Raw genomic sequence first — 26494 nt, 5'->3', positions numbered from 1 at the left:
CCACTTGTTTGATCAGAAAAGACTCCTGTGCATGTCGGAAGCGACGCGAGTGGGCAAGAATTGAGCGCTTGTACGAAGCGTCTCGAGGATAGGACAACACGTTAAGGCCTTGTAAACCCAGGTTCGATTCCTAGTCTGCGCAGGTTTTCGTTTCGCGTATTCCTCGCTTTTCCGAGCCTCGGAACGGAGGTGATAGAGCCGCTGAGACTCTAGTAAGGTGTCAGGCGGTGTTGAGGGCGTATTCTTCACAGAAACGGAATCTCGTGTCCGCATGCAGCGCCCGTCTGTACGCACGGAGCCCCCTCGCCACCGCGTGCGGAGGTAGAATTTCCGGCCCCTGTATTCTTCTAAGAAGGCGAACCACACTTTTCCGCATACGTTTAAAAAAAATTATATATTTGTTTATGAGCTGACAATCGTAGGTACACGGTACTCCTATGCATACACCTATATAATATATATATATATATATATACACGTACGAAAAGAGGAGATCCGTCTGCCCGAGGGCCGGGCGAGCGCCAGAACTGTGAGGGCGGTAGATCAGGATTCCTCTGTTAGGCTGCAATAGAAATGGATCTTGAGGTATTTGCTCGTTCTCGCTCCATGCCCCATCTGCAGCCACGTGTGACCCGAAGAGAACGCAGCAGCTGCGGAGTGTCTACGAGCACCCGTCGCACTCTAGCTATTGGCCGTTCCGCGCGAAGCAGAATACGGTTTAGAGGACACCGCTTTTCCGTAACTTCTTCGTGTGCCTAATGTGGAAAGATGTAGGCATGTAAGCAGCGAGCGTCGTTTCTCAGCGGCCCGCGCGTCTGCCACGCCCGCGCGCCGCAGGGCGATCCGCACGAACTGGATTACAATTCATGGTGAAGATTGTCTTAGCCAAGATGAAGTGCGACGGCGCTTTCCAGCTTTTCCAGGTGAACATCCACACAAGAAGTAGCGCGCCACAGACAACGCGCGGAAGTAGCGATCTAGAAACACAGCGAAGAACTTCTCTCAGCGTGCAATGTACAGACACTCCAGCGGACAGCGGAGACTCCGCACACGAACAACCCCTGTTTACGATTTTTTTGCAGGCTTTCCAGGTAGAAAGACGACCAGAGAGACGGACACGTCTGCGCGCTTGTTTGCGACGGTGATGGCAGGGCCAAAGGGAGAAGAAAAGGAACATGAGAGCGACGGAGAAACGCCACCTCGCTTGATAAACCGTTTGATCTCATCCCTGCGAGTTTCCAGACTGCATGCGAAAGTGCCCTCTGTTTCTCTTTTGCGATGCGCGCTACTAACGAGACCCCCTTTATGCACGTGCTCCCACATGAACACACACGCATGAGGCTTGCGAATACGTTGCGCAGAGAGATGCATGCCTTTCATACGGCAAGCGTGCAACTCTTTCTGAAACCCACTCGCCGCTCTCCGCATATTCGCCTAAAAGCATAGATGCACACATTCGAGCATACGTCACGGCGAGAAACTCTGGTGGCCATGCAACAAAAGCCTGATTTGAAGCCCTTCGAGTTTTTCAAGGGCGTCCTCCTCCGCTGTCAGTCGCTTCTTCAATATTCTACAACTCGTCACCTCCCTGCCTTACACTGCCCAGTCTCCCTCTTCTCTCGAATATTCTCCTCTGGCGGCTGGTGTTCGCCCGCAGCCAACGGGCGCGTGACAGACGTGAAATGAACTTGAGGCGGAAAAAACGGCAGAAAGTACCGGAGTACAGGAACGACAGAATAGCTTTATAAAAAAAGAATCTGAGTGCAGAAGAGTTTCGATAGAGGCTGACCGAGACAAACAGGAAAGGAAAAAAAGAGAAACCAGAAAATAATGCAAGACTGAGAGTCGCTAAGAGAGGTGGAGAGAAAGCAACAAGGAAAACTTCTTTTTACAAGGACAAAAAAGACGTTGTTAGCCACCGCCTGCGAATTCCTTCTCTCGCATACGCGGAGCGGCGCGCGGAGGTGTGGGAGGGCGCAACTCGGCCATCCGTGAATCCCTAAAAAAAAAAAAAACACCTGCGTTGACGGCATGCGTAGTCCAGTTTAGTTCTGTGTCAGAATCACTCCGAGCTTTTAAGTGCCTGCTACAGTGCTTTTAACACCTCCTCCCCCACAAAAATACACCAAAAGTACATACGTCTATATGAATATTAGAAAATTTGTGCGCTGCTCCCACAAAGCGCGCGAAGAAGGCAGGACATGCATATTCGCGTGAAACGCACGCGTAACGAGTCACCAGATCGTCTGCTGTCCTCTGACCCAAGTCCCTCGGCGGAAAAAGCAGCGAGAGCTTGCGCCACGAAACTCGCCAGGACAGATCCGTTCTCCCCCCAACTTCCAGCCCCTGCCCCCCCCCCACGCCCCCCCGCTTCTGCAACTGGGCATTTTCCCTTCTGTGCCTGTTCCAAGGGACTTACCAGGTATTGTATTGACACGGCGCGTTGGCAGGGTAGATCAACTTGGGGATGATTGTCATGTCCCGTCGAATGAAGAGCAGCGCGCCTGCGTTTTGGTGGTGATTGCAGTAGTTAGTCGCTGCGCGCATGCAAAAAAAAAAAATTGCGCGCGCCGCACGCGTCGTCGCCAGAACAACTCAGCGCCTAACAAAGACGCACCCGGCAGCGAAAGGCGACTCGTTTTTTACCCCAAGAAAGAAAGACGACGCGCGGGAAAACGACGCGACCCAGCGCCGGCAGACTGAGCTGCGCTGAAGCACCGAGGCAAAGTAGGACGCCATCGCGGAACAAAAACCGCAAAACAGGACGCGAGAAAGACGAAGAGGGCGCCGCTCTTCCGCGCTGGATTAGCATCTCGACAAGCAAGAGAAAAAACGCCATACCCGAAAAAAGCGTGATGAGCTTGCCGCCTGCGAATCTCTCGAAGCCGTCCATGACGCACTCGTGCGCCCTGAGAAAAAAAAAGTACCACAAGACACACGACTTCGGGACGCGAACGGGAGAAGAAAAGGGAATTACCCGACAGAGGGGAGCCTTTCTCTCTGGAGGACACTGGAAAATCTCTAAGCAGCAAAAACCCCATGCGAAAGAAGAAGAGCCAAGCCCCTCTCTCTCCTCGCGATTCATACGCAGAAGTAGGTAGATGCACGCCCTTCGGAGAGGGCTCTCTAGCCGACGCATGCATACAAATAGGCATCTGTACGCTCACATGCATATACACAAATATATACATAAATACACACATACACATACACGTATATCTGCGTACGAGCGCATGCACGCGGCATGTGAGTCTCACATTCTTCTTGACTGGGCGGCATTGTAGCGGCGCTTTACCTGATGATGAGTTGGAGGTCGTTTTCGGCTAAAAAGCGGTGAACGCGGTCAGGGCCGAACTTGTAGATGCGACCCGACCCATCAGGATCTCTCACGTCGTTCCGCACGACTCCCAGCATGCTGTCGTTGTCCGTGGGATCAGACCACAGCAAGTCTGTGACGCGCTGCTCCTGGAAACAAAACAAACGAAAAAAGCTCACACGCCCCAGCGCGTTTTGGAGGTCTCCCGCGTGACAGCTGCTTTCCAAAGCCCGCTGCGAGAAGAATCCCAGGAGGAAAACGACCTGAACCTGCAGCAGGAGAGCTCGAAACGATTCACCTCACGCGGAGATCGGCACGGCACTCTCAGAAGCATGTTGCGCCTCCGTCGTGTCGTAGTTTTCTTCGTAAGGAATCTCTTTCTCTGCATGTTGAGGCTTACGTAGACGTTTTGCGGAATTTGGGCGACTTTGAGCGGGCGCTGGAGCGCCGCGAGGTCTTCCACGGAGGAGATGGTGCCGCCGATGCCGCCGTGGATGCAGAGGATCGCGTCGTCGATGATGGCGGCGACTGGGAGGTACTCGAAGACGAGGTTGAACTTCCGCCAGCAGCTGTTGGGATCGAACGGGTCCTCGCGCAAGCGGCGCTTGCACTCGTCTTGGAAGCCGTACAGCGAATTGATCGCGGGATCTTCGTGATTCCCTCGCAGAAGGTGAATCTGACGTGGATACTTGACCTACACACACGCAACATGCGACACGCCGGCGATGCAAGCGCAGGCCGCGGCGCAGTTCACGGCTGCAGCGCGATATGCAGGATAAGGCATCCAACGAAGCGAAAGGACGCCAGCGGGGCTAGCGGTACCTCTGCGCGTCGACGCGCCTGCGCCCATCAAACGGACGCTTAGGCGGCGCATGCAACTGTACGCATATCCATATATACACCTGTATGTATTTGTATACTCATATATATATATATATATATATATATATACGCACTTATATGTATATATACATATATCTATGCATGGTTGTATGGCTGTCTGTCTCTCCGTATGTGCATACATGTGTGTTTTTGTGTACCTTTAGAGCAAAGAGGAGACAGATGGTTTCCAAGCTGTTCAGGCCGCGGTCGACGTAGTCGCCAAGGAACAAGTAGTCGTTCGTGTCAATATCGCCCACGACGCCCGAGTTGCCGGCGCCCGCGCCTTGCCCGCTGCCGCCGAGGACTGAAGACGGCCCGCTGAGGAATTCGTCGCTTCGCTCTTCTTCCACCGGCATCTTGTACAGATGGAAGAGCCGCATCAGGTCGTAGTACTGACCGTGGATGTCACCATACACTGGAGAGGCCACGCACCGCGAAAAAAAGAGAAAACGGGATGTGCTGCGCCCCGCCGCGAACCTTTTGCGAGCAGACAACCACGCCGAAACGAGACATTATAGTTCCCAGGATACTGAAGATGACTCCGGTTATGAGATACCGACAACGAAGTTCTTTATGATTGCAGTACACCACCACCCCACTTGCCTGCCTAAGACAGCTAAAAGTGTTGGATTTCAATATCACGGTAGTCGTGCAGAGACTCGAGACGTGTGAAAGGAAAGCAAAAACAGACGGTTCTTCCACTCTTCTCGGCATCTCCGTGCCGGCGCTGAGACAGAGCCGCCTGCGATTCTGTGCAGAAATGGCGTGAGGGATGCGAAAGAGAGACGCGGAAGCACCTCCGCTCCGCATGGTGAACTTGCCTTTGATCGGCGCCCGCAGATGAAGCACCATGTCGTCGTTTTTCACGATATCCAAAACCTGCAAAAAAACCAGATATCGAGCCCACGGGCATCCGCGTTGTCGCCCCCGAAATGCAGTCACATCTCAGAGCAGTCGCGCGGTGTGACGCTCCCCAGACAGCGAGGAGCGCGCTGCTCCTTTCTAGACGCCTTAATCGGTACTGCGTTCTTTTATGATCATCGCACAAGCCCCATTAACCTAGCTCTCTGATCTGTAACTTGCCCGCGCAGCGTTCCAGCTGCTGGTCTATTTGAGAAAGAGATGCATTTGCTTCAGGAGTCGATGCAGGTAAAAGCCCACTGAGCGACGCCGAGGCTGCGCGCCATGCAAAAAGAAAAATGTGCGTGGGCATTGATGAAGACATGCGCATGCGTCGCTTACGACGTCGCAGAGGTATGTGACGTCGCTCCATGAGATCGCAAAGGGTGCGTCCGTGTTGAACGTGGAATAGACTTCCTGCTGTGTGATGAGGGGTCTCAACAGGAGCTTGAGGATTCGCTCTGCGAGGAGCTCCCGTCTTGACTCTGTCGCCGTCGGTAGCGGCTCCTGCCGCGACGCTTCCTTGTTGATCTTCTTGCCCTCCTCCTCCAGCCGATCGATCGATATCTGTCGAAAGAACAAACCACGAACTCCGAGAAAAAGCATTTTCCGGCGCCCCCACAGGCCGAGACTTGGCCAACCGACAGCAGTGTACAGACAGCGGAGAGCAAATCCGAGTCGGTTTCTCCCTCGCACGCGCCTTCCAACAGTGGGTCGTAGCGGGGGTGAGACAGACCTCTTTTCTCACGACGTCCTTCTCTCGAGCAGACGGTTGACATCTCTAAACACAGCGGCAACCGTTGTTTTTTCTCCAAACCTACCCGCCGAACGAGAGAAGAGAAATCCTCGCCGGTCTCGTGGACGACGGAGACGTGCGAGGCGAGCTTTATCTGGAAAATTCGAAAAACAGAACTCTCGCAAATGCCGTCGCGCTCTCACAACTGACTCCACAGACGACTTCCTTCCATCACGCCCTGCTTTCCGCCCCAGTCCTTCCTTTCTTTCCTTCGGTCTAGCTGCCCTCCCGACTGCCTCAAAAGATTCACAGAACTCACGGCCTCTCCTCGGGTATCACTCAGTTTCCCTGAAACGGAGTGCAGCTGTCGAGCCTCTGATACGCCTCTCCGTTTTCGCACGCCCGCATCCGACCTATCTGTCTCTCTTTATCATTCCCACTTCTGAACTTTTCTTTGTCCACGCTCGCCCATCGCCGTCGCCTCGCGAAGCTGGCGCGCTTCGGGCGGTCTCCGCCACCCTTTTTGTTTTCTTCGAGTTTTTCGCGCCCTCACTGCACTTACATCGGCGAGTTGCCGCGGCTGGCTTCGCTGAGACATGCTCCAGGACTGCCTGAGTGAGCCGGAGGCGAAGTTCGCCGTGCCCTGGTGCTGGGGGGCACCGGGCGGGGGCGCGGCTTGCGCAGCTTGCGGGTCCTGCTGGCCCGCGGGGCCCGCGGGCCCCGCGGGGGCTGCGCGGGCCTTGGCGGCGGCTGCGCCCGTCTGCGCGACGAATGCGTTCGGCGCGCGAGACGCCGCGGGAGCTGCGGAGGGGGCGGGGGCAGGCGGAGGCAGCGCAGGCTGAGTCTGGGCCTGCGAGGCCGCGACGGCATTCGCCAGCGCGACCTGCTGCTCCTGCTGGAGGGCCTGCTTCCGCCGAATGTCTTCGCGCTCGCGCTCGCTGTAGAAATTCGGAATCACTGCAGAACGAAGCAGGGACGGCGAGGCAGAGCGCCGTTGGGGAGGGGAGCAAAGGGACGCGACGGGGTCCGAGCAGAGAGAGCCGAAAAGGAGGAGAAAAGGCCCGATGCGACTCCGAAGAATGCGTCACGCAAGAGACCTGCTTCCACTGCTAGACGAGTTGCGAAGGAGACGCCACTACTGGGGTCGAAACGCGGTCGCTCGCGCCTCTCTCGTGTCACCCCAACCAAGCGGACAGCCCAGCGCTTTCCTCTCCCCGAAGCTCCATTGCACCTCCATGGAAGACTTTTCTTTTTTCTCCCTTTTTTCGGTGCCTTACGTGAGCAGTCCATCAGAGTCAAGTCAGCTGTGGGGTGCTGCTGCGTCAGGTGGGAGAAACCGCCAAAGGTGTAGACCGTCGAGCGGACCGTCCAGGAGCTGTGTCGGAACTGGACAAGAAGAAAAAAGAGAAAAAAAAAAACTGAGGAAACGGAAAGACTCGCGGGAGTGCGCGCACGCGACAAAGAGGTCCAGCGACAGAGGACTGGAAAAGGCCCCTTCGACAAGACTGTCGCCCAGAGAAGCGAGAGACGAGGATTGTGGCAGAGCGCGAGGCGCGGCGGCGGAGACGAGCCCGACGCGTCCAAAGGGACAGGCGTCAATACCGATCCGATACAGAAGGCAGCGAAGCAGACACTAGAAGGTATGCAAGAAGAAGAAAAGTCTCCCTACCCTGCCCATGGACGCCATGAACCGCCACTCCACGGTCTCGGTGTCGTAGACTGCGGTCGATAGGGGCCTGCGTCGAAGCACAGAACAGCGGAAAAAGCGCGCGGCGTCGTGTCATGAGGCATGCCTCGAGAGTGAGGGTTCCAAGCACACACTCTCTCTTCGAAGGGAACGAGAAGACTGCGTGGACAGACGATTCACACGCAGCGACGCCCGAAACCGCGAAGGGTGGGCCCGCGGAGACATCGAAAGACGAAGGACGCAGAGAAATAAATATGCACACGCATGCGCGGAGAAAGCGCCGCGAGACGAAAGACGGGTGGAGATCGACAGCATTCGAGCGCTAAGCAATTCTGGAAGAAGGCGAGAAGCAAGCGACAGAGACAGGAAGGAGAGAAGACGCGAAGCAGACCCGAAGCTTACTTGGTGCAGTCGGTGTCTGTGCGGCCGCCAACGATGAGCATCTTGGAGCCGATGAACACCATCGCTGCAAAACACGAAAACATAATAGGAAGAGATGAAACCGCCAGATACAGATGTTTTTTGCCGACGGACTCTCGACCGGAAAAGCACCTCGAGCGACTTGACAAGAAAAAAAGGCAACGCCGAAACGAAGCACTGTTTCCCTCGAAATCTGTGACCCAAGTTCAAGCGCGCACGCTCTTCTCGACGCGCCCGAGTCTGCCCGCCTCGCGACTGCAACTCCGCTAGGCACATACAGGTCTCTAGACTCGAGTGCGCGGCTGCGTTCCCCCTCCTCTCTTCTCATCTCTTCGCTCCTCTTGTATTCTCTCCTCTGCGTACACACTGGGCTAACGGACGCCAGCTTACAGTGTTGAAATCGCGCCTCAGGGGCCTGTTGTTTCTTCGAGGGTGCGGCGATCCAGTCCCAGCGGCCGTCGCGGTGCTGGCGGAGACCCCACGTGTCGTTCAGGCTGCGGCTGCTCGCGCTCCGCCCACCAAAAACCACCATCATCCCGCTAGCGGGCCCTTCTCTGCAGACCTGGGGAGAAAAAAGAAGATGCAGACGGGGACCACATACCCCTGTGCGCAGTCCAGTCACGCGAGCTCGCTGCACTCCACGCACACACCCGAAGCTCAGTCTCTGCCTGCGCAGCCCCTCGAAGGGGAATCACTACCAGAAGAAGCAGCGACTTCCAGGTCGGTGAATCGACACACATGCGCATGCTGCAGTATTGCTCGGGCGCTTCGCAGGGTGACACCGCCTTCGGGAAAAAACGAAAAACTCCGCGGATTCTCCACGCCGCAGGGTGCGCAGGCGAGAGACGACGCGCAAAGAACGCGTGAAAAAGACCGAAGACGCGAGAAAAAACTGGAGAAGTTGACGCCCTTTCGTACCTCCGTGGCGTGGTAGACTCTCGGCGGAGGGCGGCGCGCGTGAGCCTCGAAAATGACTTCCTCCCACCGGAATGGCGACTTTTCAACGTCCATGAACCACACGTCAGCGAGTGGGCGTTCCCTAAGTGTAAAAAAACGCACGAGACGCGCACAGACGTCGTGCCAAATGGAGAACAGAAAAAAAGGTTCACCGCGCGCATGCAGCCCTCGGGCTCTACGTCGACTCACACCCGCGCCCTCCCAGCCAGGCGAGCCCACAGGGGACGTTCCCTCAGGCGCCGCTGCGTTGAAACGGAACGCAAAAACATCCTGTGCGTGTGCACACCCTGTTCACGACTTGGAGAATCACTCTCACCCGTCGTTGCCACCAAAGACGATGATGTTTGGCTTGTTGTAAACCATTGAGTGGCCGTAGCGCCGCCCGGGCGTGACGCCCTGAAGCGGTACGGGCATCCACTGCAGCTGCGGATCCTTGCGCAGGTCCAAGAGGTACAGCTGCACGCATGCAGTCGAAAAAAACGAGCTGATGAACAAAGCAGACGCCCAGGACAGACGCCCACCGGTTTCGGTTTCGGCGAGAAGGACAGAAGAAAGCCCGTTCACGCGCGGAGGCAGGAAGCCAGGGCGAAGCAGCGTCTTTACCCCTGAACCGTACCACTTAGCAGATCAAAGGAGGATCTGCGGATGCGCACGCAACGCGCGAGACGCAGACGTTTGTACGCATGTAGATACGTGGCTGAGTCGTACCTCTTCTGCGCTCAAACTCCCTCCTCCCGTAGCGCCGCCAAAGACAACGAGCTGGAGGGTATCTACACAGCAGGCTGCATGCGCCGCCCGAGGCGGCGGAGGATTCTCCGCGAAGAGGTGATGCCACCGACTCCCGGCATTGTCGTACAAATAGCTCTCGTTCGTAATCGAGTAGCCTCCCGCAGCTGAAAGGAACCCGGAGACCAACAGAAAAGAAAGGAGTGAACTCGGTCCCGCTCTCCTGCAACGCGAACCTCTCCTTGAGCGTCCGCCTCCCCTCCGCTCAAACAGAAACAACAATGGGCACTACGTATATGTTAATAAATACATATTTATGCATATATACATGTGCATATAGGTATAGGCCGCTTAAGCATGTGCGCAGCCGCTGACTGGCGTGATACCCGCAGCGAGGCCTTCTCGCAGACAGCGGCCCGCGGCGGTGCTCGACAAGCGGCGAATCGAAAACGACAGAGAAGGCAAGCTCACAGCTCTACCACTACCCACACATCTACACGCATATATATGACACATGCATATATATACAAATATACTGCATTGATTGCAATGGGGAGCCAAGTGGCGCAGACTCTCTCCCTCTCTGTTCGGAGCTCTGTGCCTGCCTCCGCGAGAAGCTTCCAGAAGCATGTCGCCCTTCGGATCTCGCGCGGGGTGGGAGAGTGCCGCGAATCGCGCGCGAGCGTTTCCCTGCTTACCGCCGACGGCACCCCCAAAAACCACGACTTTGTGGTTCCCTACGCCGGTGCAGGTGTGCCCGAACCGCGGTGGAGGGATGTCGCCGCTTTGTTGAATCGACTTCGGCAAGCCTAGAAATTCCCCAGTCTTCGCGGAGGCGGCGCCCGCGGAGGCAGCCCCCCCTGCGGGCGACGGAGAGCTCGCACCGCCGCCAACCGCGGCGGAAGAGGGAGACGCAAGCGACGCAGAAGACCCATTCTCCTGAGGCTGGCTCATGCTGGGCAGTCGAGCGGACGCGAAGAAGACGCGGACAAAAAAGAGATTGGGCGTAAAGGCGGGGGCAGGGGGAGAGGGCGGGAGAGGCGCGGCGGGCACCCGCGGAGACAAAGGCCAAAGACACGCGCGACGGCGAGACGCGCTGCGAGCCCAACCCGAAAAATGCGCGGCGCAGAGGAAGATCAGGGCAGTAGACGACGCGAGGAGGGAGGGGCGGGGACGCGGAGAGGCGGGAGCGTGCGGGTTGGAGGGGAGGGGGGTGGATCAGGAAGCAGACGCCAGAAGAAAAAAGATAAAAAAGGCCGCCCCTCTCCCCGATAGACAGAAAAGGAAAAACGCCCCACACGACGACGCGCCGCGACCGCGGTCGTCCCTGTACGAGTGAGAGAACTAGTGGGAAGAGGAAGACGAAAGTCAAAGGAGAGAAACGAACACGGTTCGGCGATCGCCTTCCTTCGCCCTCCTCCTCAGGGATCCAGGTGCGGTGTACGTACACCTCACACTGCGAAGTCGAGACGCCAGAAGGAAGGGGCGCCCAGAAAATCACACCCTCCAGTCGCGTCTCTCTTCAGTCTGCTGGAGGGCCGTCCTCGCTAACCCACCCGAAGCAAGAAAGAGAAACGCGCACGGACAGAGAGAAGACCAACGCCGCTAAACGAAGAGGCAGTATGGAGACGCTGACATGCCCTGGATATCCAATGCGCACGCCAGAGGCGCTCGGAAAGCTGAGGAAGCGAGGCGACGGAATTTCACTCGGAAGCACGCGAAGGGGGCAAAAACACCAAGGGACGCAATGTTGTCAAACGGGAGCCCAGACGCTTGAGAAGACCACAAAGACAAAAAAAAAAACCAACTGCTGAGAAGAACCTGTTGCTGACCAAGCCTCTTTCGGGCCTGTCGTTACCCCTGCTGAGTGCGGAAATTACGACAACTGCTGACAGAACGCCGACTTCTCGCGGAAAGAATTAAATCGGAGGCTCGACAGGACAAATCGTGAGCGAGCCGCAGACGCTGCAACTAACGCCGCAGACGGAGACGTTTGAGGCGAAGAAAGCTGAAGGGGCGGACGAGAGAAAAGAGGAAAAATTGGTATCAATTGAAAGAGAGGGTCTCGCTGAGGCTTCAGGCGGGATAACGTGAGGCGCACTTCAGACTTTGTGGAAGAACAAACAAGAGGGAGGCCCCGGAGATGCAACGTCGTGAACAGACTTCTCCGAGTGACCGTGTGTTGCGTTTCGAAGGAGAGAAAACTACTCCAGCGGAAAGTTAAGAAACGAAGAAGCGCCGGGAAAAGAGGAGAAGCAGCAGTCGGTTGTCAGAAAGCGGTTCTTTTGCTGGAAGCGCGCAAGGCACGCTTCTCGGTTCTTCGCTTCAAAGGGAAAAAGTCACATTGGAAAATGCGTGAGAGAGCTTTTTTGTGGACGGTTGGAAAACAGGGACTTTTTCGTTGAAGGAAATTAGGTTTAGCTTGCGACGAAGCCCGCCACAGTTGGTCGGATCACATTGTGCAGACTTTTCTACATTTTTTGCGAGTCGGAGTGCACGCAGAGCGCTTCGTTGCCACAAACGAGCTCGACAAAAGAACTACACTTCAGCAAAGCGGCATCAGTTCGCGTCAGACGACCTTCGAAACGACGAAGCAAGCCCAGAGAGCTCCTCAGTTCGGTGGAGAGTCAGCGCTCTGTAGGACGGCGAGCGCGTGGAAGAAGATGGGGCCGGAAAGACTTTGGACCGGTCAAGGCAGCGAGAGGAACACATGACGACGGAGACGGCGGCAGCTGCTCCGCTGAAGGAGGAGAAGGAACCGACCACAAAAGGCGGTGAAAGAAGAAAAAGAGAGCCTACTTCCTAGAGAAAAGACGAGGTCTCGCGACAACACACAACACACGAGACCGAGAGAGACCTCTTTTCGCACTTTTTCGACAACCACCCCCATCCCCCTCTTCTGTCTTTTCCTGCCTTTGCAAGAGTTTGAGAGAAGTAGGCACCCGGCAATGGCGCTGCGAAGTCCAAAGAAGACTCAGCCGGCACTGTCTTTCTCTCTTGCCAAAGGCTCTACATGTATCCTACAGAAGTGTGTACGAGACGAGCATCGCGTTTTCCACTCCTCGCGCCCTTTGATAGCGACTGCGAGCTCTGCGGCCAAGGTGCAGATCCCCGGAACTGCCATCGAAGCAACAGTCACGTTGATTTCGCGCCCAAATTGCCTCTTTGCGGCTGCGAGTGCCCTTAATCCAGCAAGCCGCCCGTCTGGAAACGCCTCTGGAGTTTCGAAAACAGAGAACGAACGTAGTCAAGCTCGAGTCTCGTTCGGAGCGCACACCTGTGTGTTTTACACGTGGAGCTCCGTGACAGGTATATGTTGCGCGAGAAACGTCAGTTGTTTTCAGCTAAAAGCACTATAAACTATTTTCTTGCATCCAGCGACAGACCACGTGTGCAGTTTGAGCTTTTCGTCGAACCTCGCCGAGCGGTTACTCCGGTACAGCTGCGGTAGCGTCGCAGCGTTCGCGTTGAGTCGTCACAGCTGTCAGCGCCCTTGACGATAGTCTCAAAACACAGTCGTCGCTTGGGTGTGGTCAGTTACCCGCGAGGAGAAGGGCATGCGCTGAAAAAAGGACAGCCAAACGTTAATCGCGTATACGGAGGGGTTTGGACGCCTCGCAAGCGCTGCCGCGTGACTCGAGGGGGCATGAGATCACCGCGGACAGATACCGGGTCTGTCTTGCCGAAATTGCACACTCAAGCCTATCGGTTTGCAAAGTCGTTCTACGTCTCCAAAGAATGCCAGTGTCTGGTAGCAATATCATGATATTGCTACCATGCCTCAGCGTAACGCCTAGAGACCGCGAAATCGATTTGACGAATGCTGTCCTACGTACTAACATCGGCACGGGCTCCGCAGTGGCTGCCGAAACTAAACGAGACAGCAGTTGACTAGCTCCTAATAACGCAGGCTCCTGAAAAAATACTGCAAAACGCTGGGCCGTTTTAGTCATCGCAGGATAACCACGCATCTCTCAGCTGGCGCTTCTCTTCTGGAATACGAGGCGGTTTGATTTCGGGATATGATGACAGTCGCTCTGCAGTGGTGTACTCCGAACTTCGGCGTCCTTTCAGAGAAGAGCGTGCTCTTACGGAGAAGGGCAAAACATGATTTGGAAAACAAGTGCCTGCGGGCAGCCATCGCAATCCCGCCTCGCGCAGAGGGGCGGCCTCCGATGAACAGACAGAGGTTCGTTTGCACGTGCCAGACGCATCGTTCTGTTCAGGGGGACGTGATTCGAGCTGCAAAAGGAATGTATGCAATGTATCAACAGAGAGAGTGCAGCAACTGTCCTCCGCACGCAGACACACCAGATGCGCGTTTCTGTCGCAGGGCGACAGCTCCCTCATTTGAAAGGCGGTCTTCCGGATTTCTTTCTGTTCCGCTGCATGCAGAAGATGTAGTTTTCTCGCAGCTTTTGCCTGCGGACCGCGACGGCCGCTGCGTACGCGGCGTCGAAACCCATTTCCATGGTCGGGAACGCCTTGAATCTCCTCAGCCCGTGTTCATTCCAAGTCGCCACCCAGAGTTTCTCCTCAGTATCGAAGTAGACGCCTCGCACACCGCTGCGCGTGATGTCAGGTTTCGCGAGTTTGTCCAAATGTCCTTGCCGCTTCAGTTGCTTGAGGAGCACAACCGCCTTCGCGCGCGCGCGCTCCCACGTGCCTGCTCCTCGGCCGATACCCAGCCCGTCAGGTAGTCCTTCCTTTCCGCGTCCGCCTTTTCTGCCGCGACAGGAGAACGGCCGAAACACTTGGACGCCGCTGGCGTACCACATGCACATGAATCTTCGAAACCGCTGATCGTAAATCAGGTTCGGCCGAGAATTCTGGTACAGTGGCACGCGCGTCCGCCGCGCTTTTTCTGGCCAAAAAAACTCCTGTCTGCGGCCCAGCCCCGACTGGATCACTCGTCCTGGATCTCGCCGCGGCTTCCGCCGCTTCAAACCTCCCGCGCGACCACCAAACATGCGCACGCCTGTCAGGGTTACCCAGGGAGACGCCGCACCGCGTAGCAGCGCTTCCCTGGAGAGAATTGACGCGGTGGAGCTCGGCGCCCCTGCCTTCCCCGTCCGCACATGTCCAAATACACTCGCTGGAACCGGCAGCAGAGATGCTCTCACAAGAAACATTTGTGGTGTGGCGTCGATGTGCGCTGTGTCGGCAGTGCGACACGTACGCGCAGCTCCCCGCCGCAGTGTGTGACGTTCGCTGTCGAGCGTGAAGCGCATGGAACGAGATGTTGCGGGTAGGTCAGACGAAACGACAGTTAGGCAGGCTGTTTGGCGTGGGACGTGACTGCAAGCATCGCCAAATTGTTTTTGAGGAGAAATGCTCGCTGCCGGCAGCGACAAACGCGAGACCCCGGACGTGTCTACGGACTGCGCGCATTCCGACTCCGCTCGTGGCAGTCTTGCAGGGTGAAATCGTCTGTGAAAAGGAACGCGCGAGGTTGCAGCTGAGCTTCGTCCATCAAAGGCAGGCAAAAGCGAGCGCTGCGCAAACAATGCCTCAGCCCCCCTGGCGTGAAAATCGAAAGCAGGGGCGTGCCGGCCGCACTGCGGAGGAAAACACGTGTTCGCTCCATATGAGGAACACGCCAGTGAGTGAAGATTACTGGGGGCAGCAGCAATAGACGCGCGAAAAAACATCGCTGATCGGGAATCAGGTAAACGACCGAGCTGCCAGCGACCGCAGGTTCGTTCTGCTGAGTAGGCGCAGAGCACGCGTTTACCCGAAGCGACGTGGAAAACCAGACGTCACAGCAGTGCCGCGCTACGCCCTCGACTGGGGTGCATACGATGCGATACCTCAAAGTCTGAGAATGCAGCGCGATGTCTGAAACATTATAGTATCCGCACCGCCGAGACGAAGAAACAGTCGCGAAAGACCATGCGGAGTGCACGCCGCACGCGGTTGCCACACGCACGCCACCAGCCCCACAGCGACTCAGCAGGAAGTGGCGAAAAACGTATCGTGAGCACAGTCCTTCGTCCGGGACGGTGAGAAAGTCCGGACTTCTAGTCCGTGCTTCGAGTAAAACCTGAGAGATGGCTGCATGCAGTAGCACATCCTTCGTGACGCGCACGTCTCTACTGCGCGGCGCATGCTGATCGCAGCCTGGTAATGTCTCCGCGTTCTGCGCGCACGAATGCTCCTCCTGCACGTGAAACGGCGCGCAGCCGCAGGGGCCACAGTACGGCAGGATGCGTGAGGCCGACAACTTCACCTTGACGAGCGAATCGAAGGGCGGTAGGGTTGCTGCGGTGTACCGGCTGTCGAACGACCGGCGAGGGCATCGGCGGCAGCGAAAAATTACGGAAGCCGGACAGCCTGCAGACTCATCCGTCTGCTTACAATGAGAGGTCCGCGGAGGCTTGCAGTGTCTCTAGGGTGTTGCAGTCGTGCATGAAAAAGGTAAGTGAAGTGGCGGAGTGTGATGGAAACTGCCTGGGCATAGGCATGACGTGAAGATATCGCCGCAGACAGACGCCCCAGCCAAGATTACCAGAACCGCATGAAGCGTTGCCTGCATTGCTAGCTTCTGGTCGTTTTCGATTCGGTGACTCTACGAGCAACCTCGGGATCAGGCCTGCGCGTATGATGATGACACCCGAATGTAACACGTTTGACTCACTCGAAAGCAAAGAAACGGGTTTAGGGCCGATTGACACTCGGCAACGGTAGTGTAGCCTTTGCTTAGCAGCTGGCCTCCGCTGTTGCCAGGCCGAGCAAAGAATCAACGGTGAATGTAGGACGTCACGCATGCTGACCGGGCAAGGTAACGCGTGTGAGGACGCCGATCCCTGAGTTCTCGCTTTACGGACTGCCCATCCAAAACACGCCACCACACGCGGGGCTTGGAAGGCGCCGGTTTGAAAACTACAGCAGCGGTGTTGAGAGAACAGGCGGCATCAGGTGCTGTCGCTGTTAAATGCACAGACTGCTCACACTTTTCTCACGCGTGCTAGTCAACAGGGCACCAAGCCGGCGGCCCGGCGCGGACAATCTGATTGCTAGGCCTTTTCAAACTGCCTGTCTCAGGACTATCTACTGTGCGTTGCGCGGCTGGTCAGATCCTCAAGACCTTTGTGTTTGCCTCGATGTGGGTTCACGCAGACACCGTCTGCGTTCAAGCAGCATTGCTGTAGGGTGCAATACAGCCACGCTGAGTCTGGATTGATCAGCGAAGAAAAAAACACTTCACAGGCAAGCAATGCCAGTTGCACGACAGCGGCAGAAGCTGTACCGGGTGATGCGCAGACGGTCTTTCCGACCGTAACATCGAGAAGGCACAAAACAAATACCGGACGTTGAGATACCAGCACGTCGCCGCTCACGCGCCAAGAAACACTCGTGCATGTTTCGGGGTGAAAGCAGGAGCTCGCCCCGACGCACGACGCATGAAGGACTACACTAATGCCTGTATATTAGCGTTTGGTCTTACCGGCGTTCCTGTCTCCTGCTCAGCTTCCTGAGTCGTCGTTCTTCCCTTTCTTCTTCGAGGAGCTTCTGATACTCTTCCGCATCTTCCTGGGTGGCAATGCGGCTGCTGTAGTGCTCTTCACGCAGCTGCTGGTGGAATCCGCTCTCGTCGCACTCGCCTTCGAGATGCCCAGCGTAGTTCCCCGGATCGTAACCGGTCACTCGCCTCATTTCCGCACGCCAGCCTCCGCCTTGCTCTTCTGCCTCGGCGACTTCGTCGTCCACGATGAAGTCTGTCATGTCGTCCTCCTCCTCCTCGAGGTCTACGGAGATCCCCCGCCGCCGCCACAGCGGCAGGCTCGGCCTCCGCCCCGCCGCTGACCCAGACCTTCTGATTCGAATGGGCTCCTCACACTCTCCGCCGCTATCGAACTGGCTCTCTGCTTCCTCAACTTCCACTCCATCGTCCGCTTCGCGTCCCGACGCGCGGCGCGCTGCCGGTCTTCGGCCTGCCTGGCCTCGACTCGTCGCGGTCGCCGCGCAGCGGAATGGCGCAGCCACGCTGCCACGGGGAAGGACGCTGGTGCGCTGGGCGCGCAGAGCTCGGTGCCGCTCCGCCGGGTCGCTGGGCTTGACTGGAGAGACCGCGCACGCCGCGACCGCAGGGATGAAACTGCGAACGCCCCCTGCTGCCGCGCCCCCCAGAGGCCGGTTGTAGACGCGTCGGTCCGGCTGCGGAACGCCGCAGATGTACTTCTTCGGCGGCTGACAGGCCTGCGCCCTCCCCTGCAGGTCGGGCACGACAAACTGCGGCCGCCGCCTCGCGGGACACCCCGCTGCCCCCGCTGCGCCCGAAGGAGACAGCGAAGGAGCCCAAAAGGCTTTCGACGGCCGAGCAGACGCGACAGGTGCCGCGGCAGAGGTCGCCGAAGACGCCAGAGACGCAGCAGGCGGGAAGCGACGGGCGCGCGCGGCGGCAGCCTGTGGGCACGGAGACGAAGCGGACCCGTGTCGCCGCTGCAGATTTTTCTCTTGCCCGGCGCTGTGTGCACTCCTTCCCTCCGAAGAGCCGGCAGAGCCCCTCTGCGAGGTAGGGGCGGACGCGCGGGCGTGCGACCCTGGCGCTGTGGCGCTGGCGCTCTGGCGGGCACTCGACGCAGAAGGAGACGCGCAAGGCGAAGCGCTGCTGAGGGCGGCCCGGCGGCGACCGGGGTCGGCCGGCGTGGCGGGTGGCGTTTCCCGCGACGAGGCTGCAGGCCCAGATTCAGGCAGGGGGGATCGAGAGAGCTGCGGTCCCCGCACGTGCCCCGGGCTAATACCCTGGTGTGCAGCAGAGGGAGGCGAGCTTTGAGATGGGGAAGTCCTTGCGCTGAGCGCGCCGCCGCGGGTGAGGGGCTGTCGCTCCGCCGCGCAAGCGGCTGCGCGGTCTGCAGCGGCCGCTTCAGCACTCCAGTTTGTCGCGCTGTTCAGTGAAACTTGGCGGGGCGGAGAAGGCGAGAGCGAGGAAAGCGACGAGACACGGGATGAGTCAGCAGATGTTTCCCTGCCTCTGTCCGCAGTCAAGGCATCAGTCGTTTCTTGCCGAATCTGGTGAGCGACCTCGGGGGCAGCTGCCACTGGGGAGCCCGCGGCGCGGAGCGGCGAGGCATCGGCGCCAGAGACAGGCGCGTCCGTGCTGGACGGGGACTGCGGCGTGTTTTTCTTCGGTATGTACACCAGAGACGAGATGCCCCTCCACTTCTCGACAATGACCTTCCCGTTTACCCAGCGCTTCACCGGCTTGCTGATTCCGTTGACGCCTGTCGCCACGGACTCATTTTTCGTCGAGTCCTCCTCTCCTCCGCGGCCGGCGAGCCAGGAGGCCCCCGTGGGCTCCCCACCCCCCGCCCTGCCGCGCGCCGCGCTAGACAGAGGCCCGTGCCTGACTACGACGCCGTGCCTCTCCGCTTTCCGTCGGGTCTCCTCGAAGCTCATCGTGGCGGGGCCTGCCCGGCTGCCTTCTGCAGTGGGTTTTTTCGTCCTGCAGAGTTTGCGCAGGGGAGACGCGACTGCCCGAAGGTCCCCGCCACGGCTCTCTGCCCCTGGCCTCCTGCTGGCAGCTCTTACGCCCTTGTCTTGTCTCCGCGCCTTCTCCCGCAAGAGACGCTCCTGTTCCTCCTGTCTCCGAATCTCCTGTTCGCGCTCGCGCATGCGGGCGAGTTGGGCGCCGCGCTCGCGCAGCTGGAGCGACAGCTGCTCACTCGCCGAAAGAGGAGCTGCGGGGGAAGAGGGCTGTGCGCTCACGCCTCCCTCCGGGGTCTCTGCGTGGAGTCGCGGTCCCTGCGAAGGCGCGCCGGATGGCGGTGTCCTCTTGTCGCCTCGATCCTTCCCTTCAAGACGCTCCCACAGGAGGGCTTGAAAAATGTCATCTGGAGGCCGAACCTTGGTTGCATTCTCCTTCAAAGCCGCAAATTCGGCGAGGGCTTTGCTGACTTCGGGCCCCGCTTTCAACTCTCGATTCGCCTTCCTCAGAAACGCAACCAGTTCTCTCTTCCGATCGGCGCGCCACTTGTCCAAAACCTCCTTTTCCACTGTCTGTGTGTGTCTCCTCTCCTCCGCTGGAGCAGCAGGTCGCATCTGCGCCGCTGGCACCGCTGTTCTCACCTCCCCCGCCGGCGGACGACGCGGAACGAGTGCGTCATCGCTTGTCTTCAGCCGCGCCTCCAGAGCTGACGTCGGCCTTCCGGAAAGAAAATTCGGATCAGGCACCAACAGTTCGTCGAGCCGATCCATCTTGCCAACTCGACACGAGAAGACGGCCGCGAATGCAGCGCAGAGGGAGCGGAAACCGGATGTATGTACGCTCTGATGCGCTGCTAAGCCATATGACGCGACACGTGGAAAATCGTAGCTCTTCACGTTTGTGACAGAGCAACAGGCAATTCGAGGCGTGGAAAAAGAAGCCAATGCTTCCTACAACAGTCCTTAAATGACTACGAGCGACATTTAGACTGTCCTCGCCGACAATCCACTGCTGTCACGCTGTAGCACGGTGTACGCATGCCAGCTGGGAAAAAGACAGTAGGCAAAAACCGCGACGCAGATGACGAGAAACAGAGGAGGGGAGCGTCCCTGTTAGAGAAAGGGATAACGCAGCAGGTTGACGAACTCTCCCTCCCATCCTTTCTTTGGCGTCGCGCTGGTCTCCTGCTTTTTTAGTGGTTGGAGGACGTACATGGGGCCTATGCCTAAGCTCTCTGTCCAGCCACGCAGCCAAGACGGCGAGAGGCAGAAGAGATTGACATGAAAATGCATGGATTACTTCTCTGATAGGGAAGGCGACTTCTTTGTCGCCCCTCTCGACTGTGTCTAACCCACCTCCAGGGGCAATTGCACGGGTAAAGTCGCGAAGCACGGACGGTGTATCACAGCTGAACCCAAGCAGGGGCTGACACGTGGCGTTGATCTGCATTCGTGGAGGCCAAAAGCAAGCACGAAAGCCACAGAAAAGGCATAAAACGTGGACAGAGTGAGGCAACGAGGGAAGGCACAAAGAGTGAGACAGCAGAGCGCCAGCGCACACGAACCGGGCACGCAAAATCTCGTTGCTCTTGCGGCTGCTGCGGCTGTGCGTGCACAGGTGAAAACTGCCGCAAAACGCGTTTTTGAGTTAGCTTCCGACGAAAAGGAACGAAAAGCATCACCAAAAGCAAGCAGAAAAGCAAGGATAGCTTCTTAATTACGATCCGGAAGTCACGGTCTCTCCGGTGGCTGCCACAGAAAACTTATGAGTCCGTTGTCTTGATCGACTACATGCATACGCATGCCGTGGCGAGGAGGACTCTGCAGAGACGTCGACGCTCAGCTGAAGCGACCGGGGGCCCCCGTCTCCGCCGAAGATTTCTCAGCTGGTCGCTTTCTGCACAGGCGAGCGTTAGTCAAAATAGACTAAGGAAAGACGCGCCTGAGCGAAAGTGCAGCCGCGCTAGGTGACCGTCCAGACAGATACACATCAGTGGGGAGGACGGACGGACGGTCAACGAGGAGGTGCCCGCGGCCAATGACAGAAAGGCCAAGAATCGCCCACTTTGAATAATGCTTGTCTCTTTTGCTTGCACCGCAAGGCCCAACCTTTTGCCGCACAACCGCGCCCTGTTTCGTACATTACCCTCAGCACAAACAGACGTCTGTATACATATTCTTGGATGCAGATACACGCGTGTCCCGTCTCTGGCACGCGGGCGCGTCGTCCCTTACTTGGCAACTTACGTACAGGTTCACGGCTTTGTCAGATCAGTCCTCTGCAACGTCTCATTTAAAATCTATGCCATCGGAGGTTGAGCTGAAAACGAGAAGCCGCTTGATGAGGTCGAGCGTGACGTGTTTCCGGTGGGGCGTCTCTTTGGCACCTCGAAGCACACTAGGCATCCCGTTCAGCGTCTTACGTTCTTGTCGCACACTATGCTGAGCCTACGGATCTGCACTCGCGACTTGCATGCTCCAGTGCTGCAATCCGTGAAACTGCACCAAAAGGCCGAACTGCGACCTGCCCGTGTGCACAGTGCTCCAGCGAGGGGTTGCAGCACGCAGCTCGCCTCCTTTGCCTAGCGGGTCTCACTAGAAAGGACAATGAGAGGAGGTAAAGGCTGCCGCCCGTTCTCCGCCTCCGCATCTCGAAGCACCGGTCGGCCCAGCGCTTGCAACTCCGCGTCGTGACGACAGTGTTTTTCACTCGTGGTCACAAAAATCTGAGGGTTGGTTGTCAAAAACAACAACGTTTCTCGCGTGGAACCACCACTTGACAGCGTCCAGAGACATGACTGGCTGCTGCGAGGCCGCACGAACAACACAGGAGGGCGAATGACACGGGGAAGTCCGTGAACACGCACACGGACAATGACATGGGACGAAAACAGAAAAGTAGCTGACCGCGCAACATCCGACAAGGCACAGAGGCCACGACTGCCTGGAAGTCCACGCAGATGAAAAGACCTTGCGGCGCGCCGCAGACTACCCCAGCCAGAAACCCCTCAGCCAGGGGGCCTGAAGCAGAAACGGAGTGCACAGGGCCTCTAGAGACGACGCACTTCCCGGACTCAGCGCGAAGCAGGTCACCATCTGCACGCGCGCGGACACTCTGCAGCGCCGGGCCTTATGGTCCTTCCGCTTTGTCCATAGAAGGGCGGTGCAACTCAAGAGGCGACGCTTTGCCGACAAGCCCCGGTTGGGCAAGCAAACCGCGGAGCCAGCAGCCGAGCTCTGGACGGCTTTGTTCCCACAAGAGAAAAGCGCACGTCGCGTCGGGCGCGCCGCGTGCACGTCGCACAGGAAGACTGCCGAGCTCTCGCGGCGCACACCGGCTGGATTTTGATGCCCAGGGTGCCAGGCCACAGGCGCGAGCGTTTCCTCGCGTTTTTTTGGCTTCTTGTGTGTGTGCAGCAGAGGCTGTCTGCGCGGCCCCGAGCACGCAATCCTGCGTGCTTGGCTCTACTTGCGCAGATCTCTCTAGGCACTGCGAAGCGCTACGAATGCAGCTGTGGTGCATGCAGAACGTACACAAACTCCGTCTGTCGGCAGATCCCCGCCGGCGACTTGGTGCGCGTCTAAATCAGCGTTTGTGTTTACTGGGCCGCTCTGCCAAGCATGTCCATCCGCGTGAAGGGGAGCTCCACTTCCTGCGCCAGGAGCGACGGGGCCACCACCTCCTCCGGGGTGGTGAAGCCGTACGCGCGCGCGCAAGAGGTCTCGGGAATCAGTGCCGGATTCAGTTTGCCGTCCTTCAGGTACTCCTTGCCCATAAGGTTCTGGTGCCACACAATCATGAAGTCAATCGTCGGCGTCGCAACGTTCAGCTGCTCCGCGAGATCCTTCAGCACGCAAAGGCCAAACGGCACGTCCTCCGTAAACAGACGGCCGGTGACCGCGGGAACGTAGCCTCCTGTAAAAAAACGCCGCAAAGAGGAGGACTGGACGTGCGCGAGGAAGACCCTAACACGACGCGCTCATCAAGCTAAAAGTGAAATCAGGCGGCTCGCCTGAACAGCTCGTTTGCCAGCGGTATCGCCCGCTTGCCTTCTGCAAACTCCACGCTTGCGGTTACAGCGAAAATCGGCAGACCCTAGACACCTTGGCGTCGTCATGCGAGTAGAACACGCACACAGGGAAAACTTCAAACACACATATTCTTATGCATGCACACACGCATGTAGATATGAGCAACCTCACCGTCAACAGGGGTCGCCGGGGTGCGGCAGCCTGCGTAGCCTCGGTTGGACGCAAACACGCGCTGCAAGGTCGAGGTGTCTTTGACGTCTTTGCCTGCAGCATTCCAGAGAAGAATTCGGGAGGATTTGATCTCATCTCACGGCTCTGGTAGGTGACGCGCGCAGTCGCCATCCAAATTGCAATTGCCTCCACGTGAGGCTGTGATCCTGCGAAACTACTTTTTCCCGACTGGAGCATGCGTCCCTCGCGGCTATTCGCTGGCAATCTAGCCGCATCAGAACAAGGTAAAACTCCTCAGAGGCTACTCTGACATGTCTCTCGACACTTCGCACAGCGACATGCACATGTGAACGCGAGTCTGCGCAGGCCCCTCTCTTACCGTAGTGCTTGATGACGCGCTCCTTGATGGGCATCACGCTGGAGAGGTCGAGATGGGGGAATCTGTTGGTCAGGGCCTTCTTGATCGCCTGCAGCTCAACGCTCAGCTTCTCGAGCCACTCCGCGGCCATGTCGTCAAACTCGTTGTACAGTCCCCACTGGATTTCCTCCTCTTTCAGCGGCGTCTTGCCGTCGAACTTGTGGAAAATCGAGTAGTACCTGAAGCCAGCAGGCCAACAAATACAGATAAGCGTTTGGAGGGCGTAGACGGCGGTCGAGAGCCACGCTCTCTGCGTCGGCGGACTTTGCGAGATCCGCGAACGTACCCCCGCCCGACATCGCACCGTCAACGCAACAGCCCACCTGCCCCCTGCGTCTTCGGCTGGCGCGCCCCTCTAGCCGTTTCGCCACAACTGGCGCCGCTGGCCATTCTGCTCTGTTCGCTTACCGGGCAGGGTGGATGATCTGGTTGCTCGGGCTGAGCGTGATGCACATGAAATTCGGCAGCAAGTTGCAAGGCATGTCGAAGAGCATGCTGATGATGAGGCGGACGGGCTCCGCCACGGATCTCGGGGCAACCGCAGTCTAGAAAGAAACGGAACGCATGCACAGCCTGCACCGCATGCATCGAATCCTTCACCACAGGGTGTGAGAGGCCAGACCTCCGCTGACAGGCCTGAGAACCTCTCGCTGTGCCCAAGGTCACAAGCGATACGGGTCGCAAGTCTACGCAGGGCATCGACAGAGACGGCGGGTCACCTCGCGCTGGAGCCCCCCCCCTACGTTCCACATTACATCTCTGCTTGTCCACTTGGAACCATAGAGGGTATTGTGGCACCCGCGCACAGCGGCGCCCGAGTCATGGCTTCCTCCGTAGGCGGCTCGCCGCCTTCTCACAGAGACTGAACAAGGCAAGCAGAAGGCAGTGCCGCGCCAGACAGGCCATCCCCATCGCGCTTACGTTGAGATAGTCCTTGGGGCCGTAGAGCTGCACCACGGAGCCGTAGTGGAGCGTGCGGCAGAGCCACGGGAGGTTCTGGAGCGCGAAGTAGCCGCCAAGTCTCTTGCGCGCGTCTTCAGACTCGAAGGCGCGAAGCATCGCCCAATCGAAGCCGCCTGAAGGACCGACACGTTTGAGACCTTTTCTGAGGCATCGACCGCACGCCACCATGAAACGTGTGCCGCGGACGCCGCAAAACGGAGACTGGAAGATTCATGTCCGCCCCCAGAGGCTTGGGAAGCCGGCAACCTGCGGCGTGGACACCCGACACCGGGCGTGAACGACGCGCGCGCGCCTATCAAACACGGCGCGTAAAGACGAAGAGTGGCAAAACTATGGTGATAACTCAGACGCACCTTGGCCGTAGACAGCCCCGACGATGCCTCCGACCTTCAAGTGAGGCTGGATTTTCTGCAGGATGGGCAAGTGCGCGTGGGCGGGGGCGCAGACGATGCACACGTCAGCCTCGGGCACGACGTCGGCGGGGTCGGACGAGACCCTGCGAAAGGAGAAAACACAAAGCACTGTGCCTGACAGATAGATTCGTCTCCCGCGGGCTTGAAGCACGGCGAGCACGACAAACAGGAGATTCTTGTGCCTGCCAAAGGAACCCGGTAAGGGCGTAGAAGCGAGGCGCAGACAGCGGCGCAGGGTCATGCGGATACGCGTGTGGCGGCTCCGACCAAGCGGTCGGGGGGGAGCTGTGTAGCCCGGCAGAAGTTGGTGGCTTTGTGTGTGCGCCAGTCCCCCCAATGTGACCCCTGCAGCGCCACGGCCATCTCGTTCGCTCTTCGAGCTGCTGTCTCGCAACGCGCCACGCCGAAGATCTTCTCCCTCGCTGAGACATTCCGCTCTTCGCCCAGAGGTGCCCCCCCCCTTCCCCCCGTGGTAGGAGTTCCAGCGCGCTTTCAGAAGCCTGGTGGTCGTCTTCTGTGGAGGTGCAAAGTGATGCGCCCCACTCACGCGTTGACTGTGCCGAAGACATCTCCGAGCTGCTCCCAGCGGCTGCCTTCTGTCTCCATGCGGAGCTCCTTCTGCCACCTAAAGAGAACCCACAGACGCATCCCTCCACTCCTTCTCTGCAAAAGAATTTACACTGACTTTAGGCAGAGCAAGACATACGCGGACCTGCATTGGAGCACGCCAGTCTGGAGACAGCCAGGATGTCGCGAGACGAACACATTGCGACGCCAACGCGCCGCCTCTGTCGACCCCTAACCCGTCCTACGCCGTCAAAATATGCGAAACTCTCTTGTGCGCCGAATGCGCGCCCGAAAACACTCAGACTCAGTCGACCCAGATGTCGCAGCAGATGTCGGCTTGGGGCCCTCTGGGGGGGCGTCTGAGCCAGCGGCGAAGTCTTGAGGGTGATGTTCCCGCGGACTCGTCGCACGTCACAGATCCTGCCTTGACCGCCGCGGCGTCTTAATTGAGACGTAGAATCTCGGCACAAGCCCTGCCAAACGCAGAGACTGAGCGTGTGTAAGCGTTCCGTCGCGAGCCGTGCTGTCACACGCGTGTACGTACACTTCTTCTCGCGCAGCGCGTGCTTTGGTCGGGAAGCGGGTTCCCGAGCAAGAGATGCTCCCTACTTTTCAGGTTGCCGAGTCAAGACGTTGACTCGGATGTTCTTGTGCTTCTGTCCCATCCAGGTGGCTGATGCGTGCGCTGCGTTTCCGCCTCCACAGATGCAGACTGTTAGAAGAGGCGCCGCGGCGGGCGGAGCGGTGGTGCCGGAAGGAGCGCCCATGGTGTCAAATTCGAAAAGGAGCGGGACACGGCAGTAGTGGACCGCCGCGAAGAGAGACTAGCGCGAAAAAGCAGAAACAGGTGCGAAAACGGCGCCTTAGGCAGGTGCGAGGG

At 58.1% G+C, this 26494-nt stretch overlaps 4 protein-coding genes across 4 annotated transcripts; all 4 read right to left on the bottom strand.

Moving 5' to 3' along the window:
* Window positions 1-1911: 1911 nt before the first annotated feature.
* On the bottom strand, window positions 1912-10578 carry BESB_020030 (kelch repeat domain containing/Serine/threonine protein phosphatase protein; the record flags this gene model as incomplete). The annotated part of the gene is made up of 18 exons (XM_029360712.1): window positions 1912-1999; window positions 2420-2537; window positions 2842-2909; window positions 3296-3465; window positions 3717-4010; window positions 4357-4613; window positions 5020-5077; window positions 5441-5665; window positions 5920-5988; window positions 6397-6791; window positions 7112-7220; window positions 7504-7570; window positions 7924-7987; window positions 8332-8503; window positions 8860-8980; window positions 9215-9354; window positions 9607-9791; window positions 10323-10578. 18 exons carry the CDS (start codon window positions 10576-10578, stop codon window positions 1912-1914), a joined length of 2856 nt encoding a protein of 951 aa, XP_029216071.1.
* A 3392-nt stretch (window positions 10579-13970) lies between these two features.
* On the bottom strand, window positions 13971-14756 carry BESB_020020 (AP2 domain transcription factor AP2IX-6; the record flags this gene model as incomplete). The annotated part of the gene is made up of 1 exon (XM_029360711.1): window positions 13971-14756. The coding sequence occupies one exon, from the start codon at window positions 14754-14756 to the stop codon at window positions 13971-13973; it is 786 nt and encodes a 261-aa protein (XP_029216070.1).
* A 2311-nt stretch (window positions 14757-17067) lies between these two features.
* On the bottom strand, window positions 17068-19821 carry BESB_020010 (uncharacterized protein; the record flags this gene model as incomplete). Its single annotated transcript, XM_029360710.1, has 1 exon — window positions 17068-19821. One exon carries the CDS (start codon window positions 19819-19821, stop codon window positions 17068-17070), a length of 2754 nt encoding a protein of 917 aa, XP_029216069.1.
* Window positions 19822-22649: 2828 nt separating this feature from the next.
* Window positions 22650-26381, bottom strand: BESB_020000 (NAD/NADP octopine/nopaline dehydrogenase, alpha-helical domain-containing protein; the record flags this gene model as incomplete). The annotated part of the gene is made up of 8 exons (XM_029360709.1): window positions 22650-22966; window positions 23254-23346; window positions 23633-23850; window positions 24080-24216; window positions 24593-24747; window positions 24988-25130; window positions 25595-25672; window positions 26224-26381. 8 exons carry the CDS (start codon window positions 26379-26381, stop codon window positions 22650-22652), a joined length of 1299 nt encoding a protein of 432 aa, XP_029216068.1.
* Window positions 26382-26494: the final 113 nt, after the last annotated feature.

Source organism: Besnoitia besnoiti, chromosome XI (assembly GCF_002563875.1).
Source record: "Besnoitia besnoiti strain Bb-Ger1 chromosome XI, whole genome shotgun sequence".
Classification (NCBI taxonomy): domain Eukaryota; phylum Apicomplexa; class Conoidasida; order Eucoccidiorida; family Sarcocystidae; genus Besnoitia; species Besnoitia besnoiti.
The sequence above is the reverse complement of the archived record's forward strand: the minus strand, read 5'-3'. Positions and strand labels throughout refer to the sequence as shown.